Source organism: Tasmannia lanceolata, unplaced genomic scaffold (genome assembly GCF_043159265.1).
Source record: "Tasmannia lanceolata isolate RefF3 unplaced genomic scaffold, GAP_Taslan_0.1 ptg000002l, whole genome shotgun sequence".
Lineage (NCBI taxonomy): Eukaryota > Viridiplantae > Streptophyta > Magnoliopsida > Canellales > Winteraceae > Tasmannia > Tasmannia lanceolata.
In genome coordinates this window covers 41,186,285-41,209,676 of record NW_027518679.1, presented here as the reverse complement: position 1 = coordinate 41,209,676, position 23,392 = coordinate 41,186,285, and the positions used below count along the sequence as shown (strand labels likewise).

The window sequence follows — 23,392 nt, the reverse complement described above, 5'->3', positions numbered from 1 at the left end:
GCAATAAAGTTTTCCAATAAAGAGTCCCAAAAAAATAGGAACTTTTCTAAATTGATTTCATCTAAATTGCAAAATACGCATTTAACTCAATACAGTTTTCCAACAAATATTTAACGCAATAAAGTTTCCCAATAAATAATCCCATAAAAATAGGAACGTTTCTAAATTGATTTGTACAAATCCGTCAGTTCATAATTTTTTCTTCGCCCCATGCATCGCACGGGACTGCAACTAGTTCTAATGTATTTTCTGATAGAAGTGAAAAACCATGGGTCGCTACAGACCGAACAAAAGCGGTGGTTTCATTTAATCGTCGCTATTTCAATGTTAATAGTGATGGGAAAACAACTGTCACTAAAAATCGATTAAAGAAATGGACCAATGGCGACAGTTTTATTTTTCTTTTTCCATTTTTTGTCATGATTAGATATTTTCCTCGTAGTGAGAATTTTGAGTCTAAAACTGACTATTGGACTCAAAATTAAACATAGTTTTGAGCCCAATGAGCTGAGGAAGGTGGTGCAGGACTCCAGGTGGCATAAAAGATAGGTAATCTAATGAATGCTATGATGCTGTCCCGCTTGATTAAGGTTAGTAAGTTAAACGACAATTGTATGAGGATTCAATCACAGGCCCTGTTCTCAACTTCCTATGCCCCACGAGGTTTGTTGGCTTAAACCTTTTCATAACTAAAGTATTTACCCAATCTTTAAATCGAAACCATCAAAGTTCCATCTGCTCACGATACATAGAGCTTCCAACCGGATGGGAAGTTAGAAGTTAGAAGTCAGAAGTTTAAAAAAAAAAAAAAAAAAACTAATCTTTCATCGCATTCTGGAGAAAGAATTTTATAGACTATCTATCAATCCTATAATCAGTTATAAAAATCCAAAACAACTGGTCTCTAATGATTCCATATAGCGATGAAAAGTTTAATGATCCCTTGCCAAAATCCTAGCGGGATTTTCGGTTGAAAAGCCTCGACCGATGGTAATGGGTGGCGGGGTATTTAAAATAAATTTGCGACGGACTACTGATTCCATCACTAAATGTTATAGTAAAAAATCAATTAATTGTAAATTCTCATGTATTTTGTGACAAGTGAAAAAACATCTCTAATTAAAGATGTGACAAAAGCGACAGTTTCATTTAACTGTCGCTATTTCTAAATTAATAGCGACGGGAAAAACTACCATTGCTAAAAAATGTTTGTAGCGACGGAACAAGAACGACAGTTCTTTCCGTCGCGATTAGGTATTTTCTTGTAGTTGGAATTTTGAGTGCAAAAAGTAGTTTCGAACTTACAATCGGTTCTCAAAATCCAAAATAAGGCTTCAAATGATTCCATATAATGGCGGAAAGTCTAATCCGTTGCCAAAATCCTAATGGAGTTTTTGACTGAAAACCCCTTATAGACAGCAACAAGCGGCAGGGTGGTTATTACAAAAAAATTGGAGGCGGACTACTCATTCCACTGCTAAATGTTATAATAAAAAATTCAATTATTTCTAAATTCTCATGTATTTTGTGATGAAAGTGAAGAAACCGTCACTAAAGATGAAAAAAATGATAGTTTCATTTAACCGTCGTTATTTCTATATTAATAGCGACATAAAATATTATCATGTAGATGGAATTTTGAGTCCAAAACTGATAATTGGAATCAACATTAAACGTATTTTTGAGTTCAACCTGCAGTTTTAAGCTCACAATCGGTTTGATCAAAATCCAAATGCCCTCTTCATTTTAGATTATGACAATTGATTGTGAGCCCCAAACCTATTATTGGACTCAAAACAAGTCCAATATAGGTTTGGGACACAATCGGTTGTCATATTCTAAAAAAGAACGAGGCCTACATAAAGCTATAAAATTTTAAGGCTCTGTCCGTAAAGATTATGAAAACCGATTGTAAGTGCTAAAGCATTTATTGGACTCAATTTTAAACATAATTTTGAGTCCAATAATCGGTTGGGCACCCACAATCGGTTGACATAATCTTTAAAGAACAGGGCTTATATTCTAAAAATAAAATCGATTGTGGGAGTAAAATGGGGGAGTTTTTAATGAGACAATGAATTTGGCTAGACATGATCATATTCGTATATTATTCATGCGTACAATACAGTTTTTGGTTTTGTGTTGATAGAAAACAATGTTAGTTATTGGGGGATGATATTTTCACTCCCCCCCCCGCATTACGCGCATGCTCCCCTTGTAGCGTGATTTGACGTGAAAAGTGGGCAACTTTAACGCATTTTGAAGTCAAATCACGTTATAATGGGAGCGTGTGCGTAATGCCGGGGGGGGGGGGGGGGTGTGTTGAAAATATCATCTCCCTAGTTATTTTGGGCATTATCATGTGATTTGTTATTTGTGGAACCTATCTATGTAACTGTTGTGGGTTGTTCTTTGTTATTTGTGGAACCTTTTATCATATGATTTGTTATTTGTGGAACCTTATATCATGTGATTTGTAGTTTGTGGAACCTATATATATATATATATATATATATATATATATATATATATATATAGAGAGAGAGAGAGAGAGAGAGAGAGAGAGAGAGAGAGAGATGATTGTGCGGTCGAGGGCCCCAAACTCATGCGGGCCCACTTTGTTAGGATACCCAAAGCATTCATTTGAAAGGCCCTTACATAGATGGGGTATGTACAAAAAATCAACTCCTTAGGATCATCCTAACCCATTCATTTGTGGAGGTCAAAATGGACAGACACTGTTTGCCGCAAATCTGCCCATTTTTGCCCTCCATTTTTGGAGGGGTAAGCCAAGTCCGAGCATAAAAGAGGTCAAATCTTAATACACAAGAATAACACTAGAGGGCATCAAAACCATCCAGATTGGCATGATGGATCAGAGAAAATCCATTATTTCCAATCTTAAATTCATAATTAAAAGAATCAAGTTTTGGAGTTGAAAAAGGTTTTTAAGTGCAGTAGGAACATAGATTGTATTTGCTGCATTAAAATAACACCAAAATCCGTACTGGATGTGGTGTCATGATGGACTCAATGTCTATCTCTACCCCATTCCCTATTTTGGTGGTATGCTCTCCTCTACTGAATCCTTGACTTGTAAGAAATCTCCACATGGAATTCATGATGTGGATAGTATTTATCCACCAAGTGTTTCTCATAGCATTTATTCAATATGACCTCAAGGCATACAAAGTTTGTCATATATATGGAGCATTCACTCTTTAGGTACATACCTATTACATAAAAAGATGACACTTGATGCTACGTTCAATCTCACTTAATTGACCCTGCAGAGCCATCACATCTATAGGACTTTGCTTTTGTCCTCAAAGGGGATAGGAGTGTTAAAGTGAGTACTGTGAAGGTTTTCAGTACTAAAACTTTCACTGTACGCACACATTACTTCGGTCAGTTATTATCTTGATCATAAGGTACTTGCTTGTATCTTATATGACCTTTTAAGCTATTCTTCTTCTACACTAATGACTTATCGAATTGCAGTTAAATGGAGCTCTTCATGATTATTAGACACATGCAGATCCTGGTGCTTTCAATTGCCATAAACATCCCTTTTGTTTTGGTAAGCTATTGTCAATGGGCTTAGTGGGGCTCATTCTTCAGCAATACATTGTCAAGAATCGCACTGTTTTAGAAATATGACATGGATTCATTCCTACCACTTACAAAGGTTCAACCTTCTTAAGTACTCAATATTAGGAGAATATCTAGAAAACTCTTGTGCCTAGGGCTTTAATGTTGTAATCAAAATGTTACATTTACTAGAATGCTCACTCCTATTAAAACCTTTAATCTACAACGAAATTATTCAGCTTAATTAATCTATGTCAATTTATCTAACTTCACCAAGCACGCTCAAAGTAAAACATCATGGCCCTTTCGTTGTACCAAGCCATGACACCATCTATTTCTAATCTTCTCACACTGTTTAATTATGTAAAGGCTCCGGTGTATTTCTTAAACGTTTGAAAAGGTTGTAGCTTGTTTCTTGGAGGCCTCGATCACGAGAGGATAGTTTTTCCCGAGTGAGAGTTTGGAAGTTTGAGAGAGGATTGCTTTGCCTGAGGGAGGTTTGTTTTGCTTGGGTAAGCATCTGTTTCACATGAGAGATGTTTGTTTCACCTAGGCGAGCATTAGTTTTGCCCGGGTGAGGAGATTCTTTTTGTCCACGCGTGACCATTATTTACATATGAGCGAGGAGGTTCGTTTCGCTTGAGATCGTATTATTTTTGCCTAAGCGAAGATTGTTTCTCTTAGGCAAGCATTATTATTGCTCGGCGAGGCTCATTTTTTCTTGAAGACCATTGTTCTCGCTCAAGCGAGGTTCATTTTGCCTGGGCAAGCATTGTTCTTGCTCGAGTGAGCTTTATTTTGTTTGGTTGAGCATGGTTCTTGCTCAAGCGAGGTACATTTCACCAAGGCGAGCATTGTTTTCACTTCAGTGAGGTTTATTTTGCTTGGATGTGTGAAACAATCAGTTACTCCAATAGCTTAAGCTGTTGGAGAAAGGTGTTCTTAATCTTTTATACTTTACAACACTCCCCCTCACGTGTGGCCCCTCTTTCTTGGGTTGGCTCCTCTTTTGGGTATGGCCATTGCATGTAGAATTTTGCTATCCGGGAGGTTTGAACTCAGGACCTTTGCTCTGATACCATGTGAAACAACCAGTTACTCCAATAGCTTAAGCTGTTGGAGAAAGGTGTTCTTAATCTTCTATACTTTAACAGGATGAGCTTTATTTTTGCCTTGGCGAGGGTAATTTATTTTCGAGAGGAGCATTGTTTTTACTAAGCAGGGTTTGTTTAACTTGAGTGAGCATTATTTTCACCTGAGCGAGGTTCAGTTATCCCGGGTGAGCATTATTTTTGCTTAAAGGAGGTTTGTTTCATCTGAGAGAGTATTTTTTTTCTCATGAGTGAGGGTCATTTCTCACTAACCAACATTATTTTCGCCAGAGCTTGACTCGTTTAGCACAAAATGGTTGATCTTATACTAGTGAGGTTTATTATTATCCCCGAATGAGTTTTGTTTTGCCCTCTACAATTCATGAATTTGATCCATACAAGAATATTTTGAATCTTTTACATATTTTAGTGCATCAAGACACCCAATTAAATTCATCCACTGTGCATACATGAGCCCAAAATTAATGTTACTGAGTTTAGCAATTTTCTTCAACTTGAACAAGTTTATGTCTATTTATTGCACTCTTAGATACACTAATATATAATCAGGCAATAATGCCCTTCAACCACCGACCCTCGGTCTCGGTGCAAAGTACAAAGAAAGATGATTTTAGTAAGTTTCTCGTCCCTTTCGGTCATGTTTGCCAACTATGAAAAATTATTCTATGGAATATTTGTGGGTCCAATTGTGTGAGAGGGCTCTAGAAGGAGGGAAGTGGAGAGAAATGAGTCGTAAGGAGAGCATAAACTATAACTCTGTTTGGTTGCCGGGTTTTTTTTGGTTCCTCAGACTTATGTGGGAGAAAAAAAAATCCAAGGAGAATTACGTAGGATCGTTTTATGCTCCCCTCGCTCTCACCGTCTTCCTCTAGCGTCCATCTCTCAAAACAAGCCCCACAAATATTTGTCCATTCAAAAGAAGCCCAATAAATATTCATGGTATATTTTTCAAGAGTTTTTATATGATGTAATCCTGTATGGTCCAGTATTTTTCAAAAAGTACTGTATGGCTTACACTATAGGATGATCCAATCTGTTCATTTGATGGGCCACAACTTCAATAGGTTGTGCCTAAAAATCATTTCTGATACTATCCCTCTCATCTCCAGTGGAGATGCTTATTACATAAACCTCTGTAGATCGGAGGGATAGGATCATACATGGAAATGATTTTTGACGTAAAACCTGTTTAGCTTGGGGCCCATCAAATGGACGGTTTGGATCATCCCAGAACTTTTTGAAAAATACTAAACAAATAAAGGCTTAAACCATATAAAAACTCATTTTTTTTTTCAAGGTTGGGAAACATCGTGTCATTTTAGCCGATCCCAGTGGGAAAGACACGTCAATTTTCTTGCGTAAGAAAGTAGGCCGACCCCATCCTCGACCTTTTAAAAGGGCACGAGGATAAAGCTAATCCGATGGCAAATCTCGTAATTTGTGTCAAATTCCCAGATGTTCAGGTAATTAAACACCGCTCCTAAATAAATCTCGAAGTCGAGTCGAGGCAAGTCTCCAGAGAGAAAGAGACTAAAAAGCCTCCGCAGCCACGCTATTTCCAGCTCATTGATGACGTGGCAATGTCTGATTGGCTGAGTGTACTTTTTTCTGTAGTCATATATGACCATCCTTATGATATGGGATCTGAATTTTTCGCCTCCCCTGTAGGAGAATGCGCCCCCCTATTAGGGAGATAACTTTTTCGCCACTCCGTAGGATAATGCGTCCCATTGTTCAGACTTTAACGCTTTTTGACGTCAAATCACGTTACAAGGGGGTGCATTATCCTACAGCGAGGGGCGACTCTTCCCTTTTTAACGTGAATTGTGCGGAGACTTTAAAACTTTTTTACGTCAAATCACCTTACAGTGGAGCGCATTATCCTACAGTGGGGCGAAAAAATCATGATATTTGAGGAGCTCTAGCTTTTCATTATCGCTCTCGTTGCCCCAAATATTTTTGCTATATCCCTCCCCCTTTTCACGCCCTTCCAATCTACATCGCCTACCTCCGATCTCCTGAAAAAATGGTAAGATTTTCCCCTTTTTTTATGCTTTTTATTTTTTATTTTCTTTTTTTTTATGTCGCTAGGGTTTGATTTTTCCTGTGTTTTTTTCTCTAATCGTTTTTTTTTTTGTTTTTGTTGTTTGATCTGTAATTGATTTGCCTCTGGTGATTGATTCTACTCAAATCGCTGGACTCCGAAGGGTTTTGATCTGATTATTGCATTTTCTCTAGGATCTACTGACTGAACAGATCTTAATCGCTTTTCGGACTCCGATTCCTGATTCTGTTTACTGATTATCTGATTTAGGAAGCAATTGATTGATTTTTTCTTTTGATTCTTGTTGCTGATGTGAATTTCACAGTTGTTGGAGTAGATCTTGCATTGAAAGCAGTGCTTTTGTCGATTTTCAGTTTTCAATGGATTTTTTAGCGTGTTCTGGAAATTCTTACACAGTCTGTTCTATTAATTCGCTGTTAATGATTTTTATTTTGGCTTTTGTTGGATTGATCTGTGTACTTTCTCGAGCGATCTGTGTATGAGAGTTTACTTATTGCTGGATGTTTAGGGTTTTTTTTTTTTTTTTTTTGGTATGGATATGGTTTTTGGAAGCTCCAGGACTATTAAAATTGCAAATCTAATTAGATTTATGGGACATACATTCTCATAGATGTTGTTAGGACTTAGGACTTAGGACCATTCTAATTGGTTTATCGTTTCGGTATTTTGCTATTTATCATGTATTATTGGTCTCCCTTTCTGGTATTTTATTTGTCTAGGGTTTCTATCTTTTCCTAGTCCTTACACATGACTTGTATTAGTTTTAGTTGATTGCATGGTTCTCTGTTAGATTTTTGTTTTGTTTTGGAGTTAGCTTAGAAAAAAAAAAACGATAGTTTAGAAACTTTTAATAGTATAAAAGATTAAATAACTCCATCTCCAGTGGCTTAAGCTTTTGGAGTATTTGGTTGTTTATCAGAGCAAAGGTCCTGAGTTCAAAACTCTTTGATAGTAAAAATCCACATGTAATGGCCCAACCCAAAAGAGGGGCCACATATGCCACGTGTAGGCCAATACTAAAAAGAGGGGCCACATGTGAGGGGGAGTGTTAACGTATAAAAGCTTAATTAACGGCATCTCCAACGGCTTAAGCTTTTGGAGTAAATGGTAGTTTCACAGAAACATCACAAATTGGAGGATTAGAATCATCCTATGGAGAAGAATTTTTGGGGCACTTTTCTGCTAGGTTTATTTCCATCAGATCTTTAAATGTCTGAGGCTGCATGACTTTTATGTTAAGTTCATCCGATTTTATAGGCCAATGCAGCGTCGGGAATGGCAGTCAATGATGACTGCAAGCTCAAATTCTTGGAACTGAAGGCTAAGAGAACTTACCGTTTCATTACCTACAAGATAGATGAGAAGCTCAAACAGGTCATTGTTGAAAAGCTTGGCGAGCCTGCACAGAGCTATGACGACTTCTTTGCAAGCCTTCCTGAGAATGAGTGCCGTTATGCCATCTATGACTTTGATTTTGTAACCGCAGAGAATATCCAAAAAAGCAAGATTTTTTTCATTGCGTGGTAACCATTCTATCTAAGAAACATTTAAATAATTCTCAATGATCTACCCTTGAATTATCGGTCTTTACTTTTTCTTTGTGAAGGTCTCCTGATACAGCAAGGGTGAGAAGTAAGATGCTTTATGCAAGTTCCAAGGATAGATTCAAGAGGGAGCTGGATGGTATTCAGGTGGAGTTGCAAGCAACAGATCCGACCGAGGTGAGTCTGGATGTTATTTCCAGCCGTGCCAATTGAGTGTGTAACACATGACCTGGAATGGAGATTTCCTCCATACAATCTATTTGCTTCAGTGATGTGTCTATAGTTCTATACTTTATAGTTTCGTGTGACAATGAATTTGGCTAGATATGATATTGGTGTGTTGGTCGTGTTTACAATACAGCTCGTCTTGCTCTAAAACAACATTGGTTATTTTGGGAATTATCATGGAATTTGTTATTTGTGGAATCTATGTGGCAAATGAGGCTCCTTGTAGTACTCTGATGTCTACAAGCTAATGCTATGTAACAATTGTGGGGCTAGTCAGCACCTGTAGTTTATTCTATGGCTTAAATGGATTTTTAACCATTTTGTGTGGTTTTGATTTGGATTGCAGAAGAGTGAGCTTTTGATATCTTCTTGACACTGATTTTGGCTTGTCCTGAATTTGCATAGCTAATCGATCTCCTTATGTTCAATGTTATTTATTATTGTCGAGCACGCACTTTAATTTAGGCATATGTTTATGGATGAATACTTTCTTAGAGGTCATGGTAATTTGTAAGGTTGTTTGTTGATACAAAGTCATAGTCTATTGGCTGTATACAAATTTTAATTGAAGGGATAATAACTGCTTTTCTACTTCTTCCTTTTATTTTTAATGTCATGAAATAGCATGCTTAGGGCTGTTTCTTGAGGAATGTTTTTTGGATTCTTTTATGCCGCATTGGGGAGACTTAGACCTTTGTAGCTTATAGAATTTATTCTTTCAGAATCATCTGCCACGCACCATAAAGCAAATTTATGGCTGCACTCTTTAATAGAAAAAGGATAGGGAAGGAACTATTGGCTGTAGGCCAAAATTTTAATATTTCCCTTCAAATTTCGCGTTTAAGCCTTCCAGAAACTCAAATATTCATTTGGGGTTGCATCTAGATGACATGCTTTCAACCTGAGCTTTGGTACCTAATCTGATGCATGACACTTTTGTGGGGATAGATGTATTGGATGAATGAATGAAATCAGTTTTTTTCTTACATTCTTGCAAATCATGAATGTGAAATCTACTTTCCTAAGGTGCGAGGCCTGGATGCCTCATATTGCTAGTGGGATTTTAGCACAACATTTTTCTTTAAGGTGTGAAGCATTGCAAACCAAGGTGATGCTTAGAAAAAAACCGGAGTGATTCTAAGTCTGATTATTCTCCTTAATTTTTTGCTTCAATTCTCTTTATTCTCAACTCTTGCTCTCTACTTATTATTCCTTGATCCTTTCGCCAATTGTTCTTGGAAAAAAAACATTGTCTACACCATCTCGGCATATGTGTACATTCTTGGCATATGTTTGTACATTCCTAGCATATGTATGCACCCTTCTAAGCCTACCCTAAACCTAATAGAACTATTTTTTCAATCTAATCATATATTTTAGGATCCAAAACTCTAAATTCACTCATTCTTTTCACTTCTAACATCCATTCCATAGGTCTGTCTTACGTCAATTTGGTATTAAAGCAAAGTATCAGTCCCATAGTTGCCGGAACACATTTGGTGAATGAGAAACACGTTTCCCTGAAAGGCATTTCAGAAACTTGTTTCCGAAACATGAAAAAAATTGTGAAAACGTTTCGGAAATGCATGGGAACCTATTGGAAACTTATGTGAAACATGTGTGGAACGCGTGGTAAATGTTTGTAAAATGGCACAAAATAAAAAAACACTTTTTTGCATAAATCACACTAGAAAATTGTGGAATACATATTTACATGAGGAATAATAGTATCTATTGTAATAAAAGATAGAAAGAAGTAACAAAATTATTCTAAAAATATGTAAATACAATATATATTTCATTTATGGATGCCTCTAATCCTGATCATACTTGACGAGGTTAAGTCTTTTAAGCGAGGGAGTATAATGGGGACCATCCTAAGGTCCAAATTTTAATTTCTAGGTATTTTTGAAGTCCCTTAAGTTATAGTAGGGGTACCATTGTCTTTTTCCATCAAAATCACTGTAGTTTTTTTAGTTATGAGTGTTTTAAATAGGCCTCACACATGTATTGTGGGAATTTTAGGTGGGGAGCAATTTTTTTAAGTCATTAGAGGGTATTTTAGTATAAAGGTATTATGTTTGTTTAGGTTTTTAGAATTTTCTTGTTCATTTCTTTTTAAATTTGTTTTATGCCTCGTGACAATTTTCTAGGGATGGATGTAAGGGATGAATGAATGAAATTAATTTTTTCTTGCTTTCTTACAAATCATGGATGTGAAGTCTACTTTCTCAATGTGCGAGGCCTTGATCCCTTGCTGCGACGCCTAGGGTTCCTTTGGTGTAATGCCTCGCCATTGCTGGTGGGATTCTAACACAACCTTGTTCAACGTGCGAAGCTTTGAAAACTTGGGTGTGATATCTAGAAAAGATCTAGAGTGATTCCAGGTTTGATCTCTCTTTAATTTCTTGCTCTGATCCTCTTTATTCTCAGTTCTTGATCTCTACATATTATTCTTTGATCCATGCAACACTTATTCTTGAAAAAAAAAAAAAAACCTTGCCTATAGGTTCCTAGCATATGTCTGCACATTTCCGGCATACGTTTGCACCCTTATAAACCTACGCTAAACCTAGTTGAAATATTTTTTCAATCTACTCATATATTTTAGGATCCAAAATCCTAATTGTCACTCATCCTTTTCGCATTTTGCATCTTTTCCATAGATCCGTCTTACACCAGTTTTATATTAGAGCGAAGTATTAGTCCTTCGATCATTCTGCATCAATTGACCAACTCGGTTATGGTGTCTTCGTACATGAGTTTTTTAGTAATTTATTTTGTTAATGCCCAGAAAGAAAATCTTTTGCATTGAAGTCAAACATGAACATATGATTTTCCCAAGGCAATGTTGTGAGTCCTTTTTTACACTATCCATTAAGTGAAATGTGAGGTTTGAAACCATGTTTTCAAGTTTCAGCAATTTATCATTACAAAAAAATAGAAGTATCTGCCATTCCCAAATGTATTTCTCCATACATCTCTGATTTTTAGGTGGATGTTACAAAACTGAATGTGTTCGTATCACCCAATACATACACTATTTCACCCAAAAGCTCAGTTATCAATTCCATTTTGGGGTACGTACGAAAGATTTCGTTCCGATCCAGAATTCGGAACAAAATGGCCATAAATTCCGTTTCAGTTGGAATTTTGGTCTCGATCATTCGATAGGGATTCCTGCGGAATTCGGAATTATGGCGGAATGCCCTGTTTCGCCCGAAATTCGACGAAAATGCACTTATTTTTCAGAAATTTACAGGATTGCCATTATAGCCATTGGAAATGGTTTTTCCCCCTTTACACTTACTTTTTACCATTTATAACCCTGTTATAGCCGTTGGAAGGGTATTTTTCATCTTTTCGCATCTACAAGCCCTTACACCTCTATATATACTCTTCTAACGCTTTTCCCCCCAACTACTCCTTCACCTTCTCTTACAACTTTCTAACTTTTTTTTTGTATTTTCTTTTCTTTTTTACGTATTAATTGAAGTAAATTTAATTTTTTAAGTACTAAAGATGTCTCTTTTACATATTTGGTACATTTAATTGTTTCTTATATTTTTTTAACAATTTCAGATTTTTTCATATTTTTAACTATTAAAAATAAATTTTCCCCTCGTCGTAGCGGAACAAAATGTTTCAAATGAAACGCCGAACGAAACAGACGAAACACCGAAACGTTCCGTTCCAGTTGCGAAAACGAAACGACAAACGAAACGGAATTGACAACTAAGCCCAAAAGGCATTACCATATCGTCTTCAGTCTCTGAACAATGTTTCTCTTGGGCGATTGATGTAAATCCATGACAACGAAGAAAAAAGAGAAAAGTCAATAATCAAAATCAAGAAAGATCAAGATCAAGAAAGAGGGGTAACAAGCGTAGAAAAGGGATACAATTTATGAATCCAATCGAAAATGGTGAAGAAGGAAAGAGGAAAAAAAGGGAAAAAGAGAAAGAGATATTGAAGAAAGTGAGAAGAGAAGAGAAACGAGAAAGTGAAGCAGATTTTAGGGATAGAAAACTCATTAGATATGAAGGCCAAATCTTTTATTCAATCCATCATTTCATAGCATCAAATGAAAAGTATCATGGGGCTATATATATATACTAGTAAAAAACCCCGTGCGATGCACATGCCGACAAAGAACTGTACGGACCACATCATAGGTTGATCCAAACCGTCCATGTGATGGAACACAACATCAATAGGTTGTGCCAGTAAAATCATTTCCATAGGCTGATCCTAGCCCTCCAATCTATAGAGGTTTCCATAATTAAAAAAGCATAAAGGAGGGGGGTAGGATTGAAATTATGTGGCTTTAATGGGTGCCTCTGTTAAAAAGCATAAAGGAGGGGGTAGGATTGAAAATATGTGGGTTGAATGGGTGCCTTTGTTAAAAAAAGTCAAAAAAAGTGATGTGTAATTCTCATAGAATTTTGGGAGAAATTCAAATAATTCTCTCCTCTCTTCTGCTATATATATATATATATATATATATATATATATATATATATATATATAGAGGAAACTGTTAAGGAGCTCACCAAACTTATGGTGAGCTAGCTTGCCCAATCACATGGGGGCCCACTTTGTTAGGATGATCCAAAGCATTCATTTGAAAGTCCCTTACATAGATGGAGGGTGTACCAAAAATCAGCTCCATAGGATCATCCTAACCACTCCATTTGTGGAGGACAAAAATGGACAGACACAAATCTGCCCCATTTTTGTCCTCCACAAATGGAGGGGTTAGGATGATCCTATGGAGCTGATTTTTGGTACACCCCCTATCTATGATAAGGCCTTGCAAATGAATGGTTTGGATCACTCCCCAAAATGTGGGACCCATGTGATTTGGCAAGCTAGCTCACCATAAGTTTGGTGAGCTCACCAACAGTTTCCTCATATATATATATATAAGAGAGAGAACTAGAAAGTTTTAAAACCCTAAACAAAAATCTATTACTTTTGGACTAAAATGTCCTCCAATGACTGTAAAAGACTAAAGAAAAAGTAGAACACTTAAAAATTAGAATATGACCCTACGATGGTCCCCATCATACTCCCCCGCTTGAAAAGATTCAACCCCGTCGAATATAATGATTGACATGATGGGTGGGAGTTTTTTGGCTCTGATCCTCACACAATATGCAAACGGTTGACCCTTCCAGCGTATTAAATATTTCCAATTCACAGGAAGCTTTGGGCAATTGTGTTGTCGGTTTGAAGTAATGTGATCACAAGAACTGCCTTCGATAGACACCTTGTATCGCAACAACTTAGATTGAAAAAAACCATTATTCTTCTGTTTCCTTAGATATTTAGATGCTCGTTTGTGCGTTCTTTATTAAGTAGTAGTAAAAATTCGGTAGAGATCGAAATACTACGATCGATGACTTGATTGGTGTGATCTGAAGCCCGTGGCAAATATGTCGAATGACTTTCCTCTTCTAGGCGTATTGGATGATGGTTGCTGTCATCTTGATCATCATATAATGTTCATTGGCTATCTTCCGATGGAATCGACTCCGAAGGATGATGAACGCCCTTTGTATCCTTAATTATCATGAGCAAGCCACCTACAATCGGAATTGACTTTGGATGATGAGTGCGGCTCTAATCTGTCGCATGATGTGGAGCACTCTGCGCCATCAATCCTCACACAAAAGCCCGGATGTGGGCTAAAGTGAATTGTCTCTTGTTCACTTGCTTGACCCGGTACGTTGCCCAAGTTTTCTGGATCCTCAGACATGCAGATTGCTTCATTGCTCGTGCCCTGGCATTTTCCTTTCTAATCATTCTAGCTTGCGGTATTTTACATTTACATTCTTGAAAAGTCTTTGGAGCAAACTTTTTCAAAAATAGATCCCTCATGTCACGCCAATAAATAATGGGTAATTTGCTCATCACACGTTGTTTTTGCTTCGGTGTTAGCCACCACACTAAGGCACTCTTGACCAAAGTTGTCCTAGCAATGCAAATCATATGGTTATTGCCCGGATTATTTTGCCATAGATACATCTCCAACGCTTCTACCCAATCAAGACATTCCCTTTCATTGACTCCATAAAATCTCAGTATGTCAAGTCTCATAGCATATTGATTACGATCCATGGGTTTGGGTATTTCCATCATATTTTTGCGATCCTTGGTAGCCATTCGAACCCAGGCTTTGATACCAAATTGATGTGAATACATGACAACCATGAGAAGAGAGAAAGAATAGTTAATCAAGATCAAGATCAAGAAAGATAAAAAAGAAGGGTAATAGGGGTAGAAATGGGATACGGTTTATGTACCCAACCGAAAAGGGTGAAGAAGGAAAGAGGAAAAGAAGGTAAAAAGAGAGAGATTGAAGAAAGTGAGAACAGAGGAGAAAAGAAGAGAGTGAAAGAAGAGTTTAAGGATGGAAAACTGACATGATATGAAGGTCAAATCTTTATTCATTCCGTCATTACATAGCATCAAAGAAAAGTGCCATGAGGTTGCATGTATATAAGAAAAGAAAGAAAACTAGAAAGTTCTAAAACCCTAAATAAAAACCTATTACTTTTGGACTAAAATACCCTCTAATCACTTAAAAAGACCTAAAAGAAACCTAAAGAGACTTAAAAATTAGAATATGACCCTAGGATTGTCCTCATCAGCGGTGCAATTCATTACATTTTGGACTTTGAAGTGTCAGATATATATAAAAAAATCTAATGATTTAAATAATGTTCGGAGTGAATTCTTGTCTTTTAAGCACATGATCAATTTGCATTCGAACTTTATTATGTTGATAGCTGTATTTGTGAAGTTTCATTTTTAATCGAGAAATTGTTTTCAAACCGTCTTTTGTTATGGGTTAAAAAAGGACTGAATCCTGTCCAGTTTTTGGGTCATGGATGGGATTGGATTGAAACACTACATGGTCTAACTTCTATTTCATGCCGATTTGATCAATTTTCTACGACATTATACGGTGTAGGCCGCGCTTGGAGTTGTCAGATGGAAGCAAATCTGGGCAAGGTTTTATGCCTTTGCTTCGACCAATGAGCTTCATCAAGGAGAGAGGTTGGGACATTGTGGAATAGGAAACTCGAGTATTAAAAAAGAGAAACTATTGTGAAATCTGTTGACTGGAACTAGAATTATAGCTTGTGTGCATGTAGGAATTTAAGGCATAGAATATTCTTCCTCATTTGTTTCTTGGAGACAAACCTTGATTTGAGAGGTGAGAGAGTAGGCTTGCACAAAAATAAATAAATAAATAAAATAACACCTTCAAATCCTCCTTTGAGGAAGTCTATGGAAATGAACACCTCTGAAGAGGCAAGACATGCTATCAGCGAGGCTCATGGTTCTAACTTCTAAGGATCAAGGCTATTATCTTGTGATTATTTAGGCGATTAACCTGGAGGGCAAGGATACTCTTGTTTTCATCTCAATGGCAGATATTAATGCGGCTTTAAAGAGGAAAGAAAAGGGTGAGCTTCTGGGGCTTTTCGATATGTGAAAATGGGTTGCTTGCAATGATAAATGAAAGAAATGCTAGTGATTTTCCTTCTCTTAAATACTGCAACATGCTTGGAGTATCGAAGCCATCATGCGTTTCGGGGAATGTAGAGTGATAGAGATTGATAAGAGGTTGGAAGAAATGGAAGAGATGTGTAGGGCTTTAGTTCTCGTGAGACGCTTGACTTTTGAGAGGACACTGGAGAGGATTTCACTAACTCTGGGAGAAGAAATCCAACACTTTCTTTTCGCAAAGCATAATAGACTAGCAGGGAGAGGACATGATGGGGAGGAACTCGTTTGGAGATTGTTGTTGCCTGGACACTTGATTGGCTGGGGATGCGCGCTGCCATGGATGTTGCAAGCAGCTAGAACAGGGTAGTAGACATGGTTATAGTTCTCCAAAATTTATCTGAAATGACCGAAATGTTTCCTTTTCCATCCCCATCAAAATGAAATCTCAATGAATTCCTTCCACATTATTTCCTTCGACATTTCGACCGAAATTCCTGAAATTCGATCGAAATTCCTAAAATTCGACCGAAATGGTTGGAGCGACAAAAACCTAAAAATAAATAAATTAAGATGTTATGATTTACATCATATAAAGCTATTTTTTGTTAAAAATTACAGTCCTCAAGGATAGAATACAATCCTCAAGGTGGTCGGGTGCCTCGGTTTCTAATAAAATCTCACCATTTCAAAAAAAATAAAAATAAAATAAAGCTATTTTTCTCGAAATAAAAAATATGCCCTAATCTGCTGTAAATAAAAAAACACTGAAAATCAAAGAAACACACTTTTCCTCGTAACTCTATGTGCTGTTAACATAGAGTTGGGGTCCTTGAAGGAGAGATTGGTCATTGTACCTTTTTTTTTTTTTTGAAATATTAATATATTGATGGAAGGAGCCGAGAAGGTTCACAAAATACAAAGAAAAGGAAAAAGAAAATACAATTTACGGAGGGAGATAATCAAACCACTCTAAACTAGCCCTGCTAACCCCAGATTTGGCAAGGGAATCAGATTCGCCATTTGCCGATCTCCGAATATGTGAGAAAACTACAGCCGAATCAGAAACATAATCAGAGATCTCATCCATAATACTGAGGAATCTCCATGCCGGCGAAGCAGAACCCGAAAGCCACTTTACCACATTTACCGAGTCCCTTTCTACTATCACCTTGTCTAGGATGAGATTATCTAAATGTAATATTCCGGAAAAGCCGCTTTTACTTCCGCTTCAGAAGAATCGTTTATACCAATTGGACCGAAAAAAGCCCAAATCACTTCACCTCTATCATTCCTAAGAAGACCACCAATTCTAGCTGCACCCGGATTCCTAAAAGAAGCACCATCAAAATTTAGCTTGAAAAAACCAACGGGAGGAAGAGCCCACTTTTGAATCACCTTTGATTTGGACGACGCCTCATTGCATATGATCTGCCAACCCTCTCACAAATCATAGGCAGAAACCACACAGAAAAGAGGAGAACTTTTCGCCCAGAGAATAGCCAGGGCAATAATCTTCAAATATAGACCATAGGAAGATTTTGCCTTTCCAATAAAGATTCTCTCGTTACTCTCTTTCCAAATGGACCACCAGACTAGAGAAGCAGGATTCGTACCTGAGGGTGGGGATTTGCGATTCCCCGAATCGTGAATCAGAATCGTGATTTGATTCGATTCGATTCCCCGATTCTGGGGAATCCCGAATCGATTCCGTCGGAACCCCGATTCTCCATTTTGGGAACCCCGATTCCCAATTTTGAGAACCTCGATTCTCAATTTATGGAAACCCTGATTCCCACTTTATATGAACCCCGATTCCCAGGTGATTCCCTGCGAATCCCCAGCGAATCCCAACTCCCCAGCGACTCCCGGCGATTCCCCGGCGAATCTTCGTCGACTCTCTGGCAAACCCACGATTCCCGCTTCCAACCATCCTAGGAGCCTTCGATTCCCGCTTTCGAATCCCGAATCGAATCCCGCTTTCGATTCCCGCCCTGGCAACCTTGCACCAGACTGCCAATAAACAAATTTTCCAAAGAACCTCGCCTTTTTTCTTCCAAGGAACAAAATCCCAGCTTTCAAGAACTTGTTCAGTAGAATACAGAAAGACCCACTGAATACCGAATCTCATCAAAATCAAACCCCAAACTTCGCGAACATAACTACAATGGATGAATATATGATCAATTGATTCTCCATCCTTTAAGCATAAAGAACAATGATCAAGCCACATACCTCTTTTTCTTAAGAATTCAATAGTCTGAATGCGACGACAACCAACAGACCACCCAAAGAAACTTACTCTTGGAGGGCAAAGGAAATTCCAAACCTTTGCTGATAAGGATTCCTCAGAGCCAATAGCACCCCGACTGATCATAAAATGACTTAACCGAGAAAAATCCGAACGAATCCAACATCCAAATTCTTTTATCCATACCCGACTTCTTTATAAAGCATTTTTCAATTAAATCAAATAATAATGAGAAGAAGATAATTCGCTTTCGAAGCAATCGCAGACAAGAACATTCTTTTCCGCAGCTACAATAAAAAGATCAGGGAAAACAATATTCAGAGGGTCCTTTGAACACCAAGCATCAATCCAAAATCTGATCCGATTTCCAGAAAAGACTTTGAAGCAACATCCTTTTCTGAATTCATGGCTCAAAATAATAATATCCCTCCAGGTAGTTGTACCTTTCTTTTCAAACCGATCATCTTACTCCCAGTTTCCGGAGAGAAAACCATATTTACTCCCAATAACTCTTACCCATAAAGCAGACCTCTCTTCTCCAAATCTCCACAACCATTTGCTCATGAGGGCGAGGTTGAGTTGCTTAATTACATTGTAGGTCATTGTACTTTCTTATACTTCATTACATTGTACTTTATTGATTTTACTGTCCCAAACAAGTGTGACAATACATGTAACTAGGTGTTTGATGTGATTAAGCCATTGTGAATGGCTTTATGGGTTATGTGATGGTTTCTAAGTATGTATTTGTGCTTATTCTAGCATTTCCCAAAGTTTCATCTTGAAATTTCGTCATTTACGTATGTTTCCATACATTTCTGTGAATTTACAAGATTTCCTACGGAAACCGAAATTTAAAACCTTGGCGGTAGATTGGGGACAAAAACGATGAGGTGGAGGAGGTGCATTAGAAGGACTCGGCTGCGTTGGTAGTGGTGTGTCTGGCCCCCATAAGTTGACCAGATTTTAAAATTCAGAAATGGTCAAGAGGGGGGTCAAAGAAGGTAGGGGTGACAACAGAGGCCTTGAGTGGGAAGACATAAAAAGGAAAGGGTTGCATGGGTTGTCCCTGGGGTGCCGACAGGAACATTGGATCGGTGGAGGGGGCGGAGAGAAGTGTATATGCATTATCGGGCGGGAAATCAATTAAAGGAGAGGGCGCGTGGCGCAGGTGTACTCACATTGTTTGAAATTTCCACATATGCCAACACGAAATGAAAAAAATGTGTCCGTTTCCATCTCCATTGTAATTCATAATGAAACCTAAATGCATACCGAAACCAAAACCAGAAGTGGGTATATTTTATTTTATTTTGAAAATTGACAAATATATTCATACCAGCAAAATTACTGTGGGGACCTGTAGTCCCGCTAGATTTACATAGTATGAATTGCCTAGGAGCATTCTCCTTGGCCCAAAAGAAAACCCATTACCCCTTACATTACGCAATAGCCTCAATTGAATCGCCTCCAGCAAAACGTGCCATATTTGTGGGGCCCACCAAGACAAGGAAGACCCTTCCTTCCTGCAGCAGAAGTGAGTATATTACTTCATTTTGATCTAAACTTTTGAAAATATGTCAATTTCAATTAAAAATTTCAGTAAAAATGCTTTAAAATTGTGTAAAAGTACGGAGACATACCAAAATGATGAAAATTTAAGATAAAACTTTAGGAAGTGCTAGAAAATTATTTATTCAAAATGTGGTGTATGGATTGTGTAGATATCTATATGAATTGTATTATGTATTGACTCATCAGAAGACGTGCACGATGTCACTAAAGGTACGTTTGGCAACCATGAAAAATTATTCATGGAATATTTGTCAGCCCAATTGTGAAATAAGCTATGATTTGTGGACACAGACACGAGTGTCATATGTCGACACAGACACGAAATGTCGAACATCGGATGTTCTTCATCGTGTGTTTCTTGGAAGAAAACCTTGATTTGAGGAGTAAGAGAATGGGCTCGCAGAGAAAAAAAAAAACCTCTGAATCCCCTTTTGTGGAAGTCTATGTAAACAAACACCTGTAATGAGGCACAATCTGTTATCGGTGAGGCTTATGGTTCTAAGACTCAAGGATGTTATCCCCGGATTATTGAGGTGATTAATCCTGAGGGCTAAGAAACTCCTGCTTTTCTTCCTTATTGTTGTCAGGGTGATCGATCAGGGAGGTCCAACACTCCCTCTGTTTTTTCAATGGCAAAAGGGGAAAAGCGGGTTAGTAATCTAACAATTTCTCTTTTGTAGCATTACGGGCCGACTGGGAGGAAGGATGATATGGAGGAATTCATTGGGAACTGGGGGCTGTCTGGATGCTCAATTGGCTAGTGGTTTGTGGCACCATGGCTATCGCAAGAAAGCTAGGAAAGGCCGGGAGATTGAAGACAGAGATGATGAGGTGGATGATGTGCATTGGAAGGACTCGAGTGGTCTGGAAGTGGTGGGGCTCATTGGTTGATCAGATTTTCAAATTAAAAACTGGTCTAGAGAGGGTCAAAGAAGGTAGCGGCGACAGTTGGAGGCCTTGAATGGGAAGACGTAAAAAGGAAAGGGTTTTGCGGGTTGCCCTCATTCACTGAGGGCCCACAAGAACGCTAGAAGTGATTGATGGAGGTATTGGGCAGGGAGCCGAGGAATGGAGGGATGCGTGGGATGAGGCTACACTCTTGCGACCCACAAATCTTACACGTGGTATTAGGCGGGAGCCGAGGAATAGAGAGGGCGTTTGGGGTGGGTTTACTCATTGTGGGGCCCAGAAGGACTATATGTGTCATAAACTTCTCATTAGATTGCGAGAAGATGAATTTAAGGGTCATCAGAAAGACGGTTAGTCATGTTGGAGGATGTGTCATGCCGCTTTTTAGGAGAAAGCCTGGAAAAGCGCATGATCGTAATGGGGCTGAAGGGAGCCTCTTGCCTTAGGATAAAGATTCTTAATGTGAAGGGCAGCAACACAGTTTGTCTAGTTCGATTGATTGGTCTCTGGAGGCGAGCTGTAGTTCATAACAAGTGATAGTGACTGAGATTAATGGATTATCAGAAGAAATGCTAGGGATGAATTGAATGCTCACGAAAGCATTGTCGACTAGGAGGAAGAAAGCAGCATTCGGACCACGGAATGGAAGAATGATGAGCTTGAGAATTTGCTGAAGTGGATAAATCTCTGGTTGTAAGTTTGGATGGAAGAGAAAAGGAGATTCTAGGAGTGTTGAATGATCAGAATGGAGACTTTAACACCAAACTGAAAGTCTTTAAGAGTATGAAACAGGGCACAAGGGTTCGAAGGGGGGTGAAGTACCTTTTCTCTTCGTGAATTATGGTAAGAGAATGATGGGTATGAAACAAGTTTTGGGGAGGGAAGGGAAAGAGAAGTGCGAATGAAGATTATATCTTGGAAGAGTAATGCTAGGGAAACCGGTTGTACAACTGAGCAGGAAACCGAACAAATGGGTTGTTGCCACCACTTCATAAATCACAAGTGACGTACAACCAGTCCTATGGTTTAGGAAAATCACCAAAAAGGTGATTTATTTTGCACATATGGCACATTCTCATTGTTGATTTCTCCCATCGGTCTTACTCTCGGTTACCATACCATTTTCCTATCTTGGAATATCAGGGGCTTGGGGTCACATAAGAAAGTGGTCCAGTGACGGATTTGATTGAGAGAAGAAAGCCTGAATTTGTGTAACTATAGGATACAATGAAAATTTTATCTGTTTCAATAACCTGTTTACTATGGGAAAGCCGTAGATGCGAGTGGGCTTCTATCCCTTCTAAATGTAGGGCTGGGGATTTGGTTGTTCTATCGAATGTGTTGAAGATTGTGGTAGAGGCTATCAGGGATGGTGAATTCATCTTATCTTTCAAATGTCAGAGATCGTAGAATCTTTGCGGGGTGTGGTTTCTGCTGTCTATGAACCAACAAATCCATGTAGAAGAAAGAGTTGTGGAGAGAAGTGAAAGAGGTTCACGCATGGGGAGGACGAGCTTGCTGCATAGAAGGCGATTTTAACACCACAAGATTTATTGAAGAAAGGAACTCAGAGACTAGGACAACCAGCATTTGAAATTTCAATGCATTCATTAACGGCCATCACTTGGCTGGCATTCCTAAGGATGTGAATTGCTATTCCTGGACTAGTAGAATGGCCACGCTAGATAGATCCCTGTTTAGTGGAGAGTGGGAAGCCCATTCATTCATCTTTTTCAAATGGTTTCGCCTAGACCACCTTCTGACCATTCACCCATTCTTATTATGCAAACCATCGAACATCAAGGAATTGCTTCTTTAGGGGCTGTTTGGATACGTAGATTTTAGAATCGAGGTTTTAGTTTGAAAGCGGTGTAAAATTCTGTATCCTGGATTCTAAGTAAGAAATCTAGGTTTTAGAAATCTCTCCCCCATCCTGAGATTTCTAAAACCTGGATTTAAAAAAACACGGGACGATATCCTACTCTCTCGCTGGAAGAAAAGAGGGGCAAGAAATCAGAAAACGACGGTTGGTCTCCTCTCGTCTCCCATCCAAGATTTTGAGGAAATCCAAGATTTTAAAATATTGATATGTAAATGGCCCCCCCTTAAGATTCGAAAATATGTGGTTATGATGGTCAGATTTTAAAGAGAAAATGGGACAGTGGTGGAAGGAATGAAAGGGGAGTATGAATGGGAATGGGAGGACTTCAAGTTCCCCAATAAGACCCAAAACCTAAAAAAGGAAAATCCAAGCCTGGAGAAAGGAAGAGATGGCACACGTTAAAGGAACCAAGGCTAAGTCTCTTTCTTTGATTGAATCCACGGACACAAAGGATGAAAATTTGGCCATGACCAACAAGGAGGTAAGGAAAAGAGAATTGGCGAGAAAGGATTATAAAAGCACTGTGAGAATGAAGGAATTCAGCTGGCGGCAAAAATCTAAAGCTATGTGGCTCAAGTGTGGGGGACAAAAAAAGGTCATTTTTTTCATAAAATGGCATCCATGTTCATGAGGAGGAACTGAAACTCCATTATATGTTTGGTGGAGAATAATCACAGTTTTGAGAATAGAGGAATGATAATGTAATCTGTCCTGTGA

At 38.2% G+C, this 23,392-nt stretch overlaps 1 protein-coding gene across 1 annotated transcript; it reads left to right on the top strand.

Annotated features, from left to right (window-relative positions):
* Nucleotides 1-6,574: 6,574 nt before the first annotated feature.
* On the top strand, nt 6,575-8,880 carry LOC143872880 (actin-depolymerizing factor 1-like). Its single transcript, XM_077376772.1, has 3 exons — nt 6,575-6,732; nt 8,026-8,291; nt 8,375-8,880. The coding sequence occupies exons 1-3, from the start codon at nt 6,730-6,732 to the stop codon at nt 8,523-8,525; spliced, it is 420 nt and encodes a 139-aa protein (XP_077232887.1). The 5' UTR covers nt 6,575-6,729; the 3' UTR covers nt 8,526-8,880.
* Nucleotides 8,881-23,392: the final 14,512 nt, after the last annotated feature.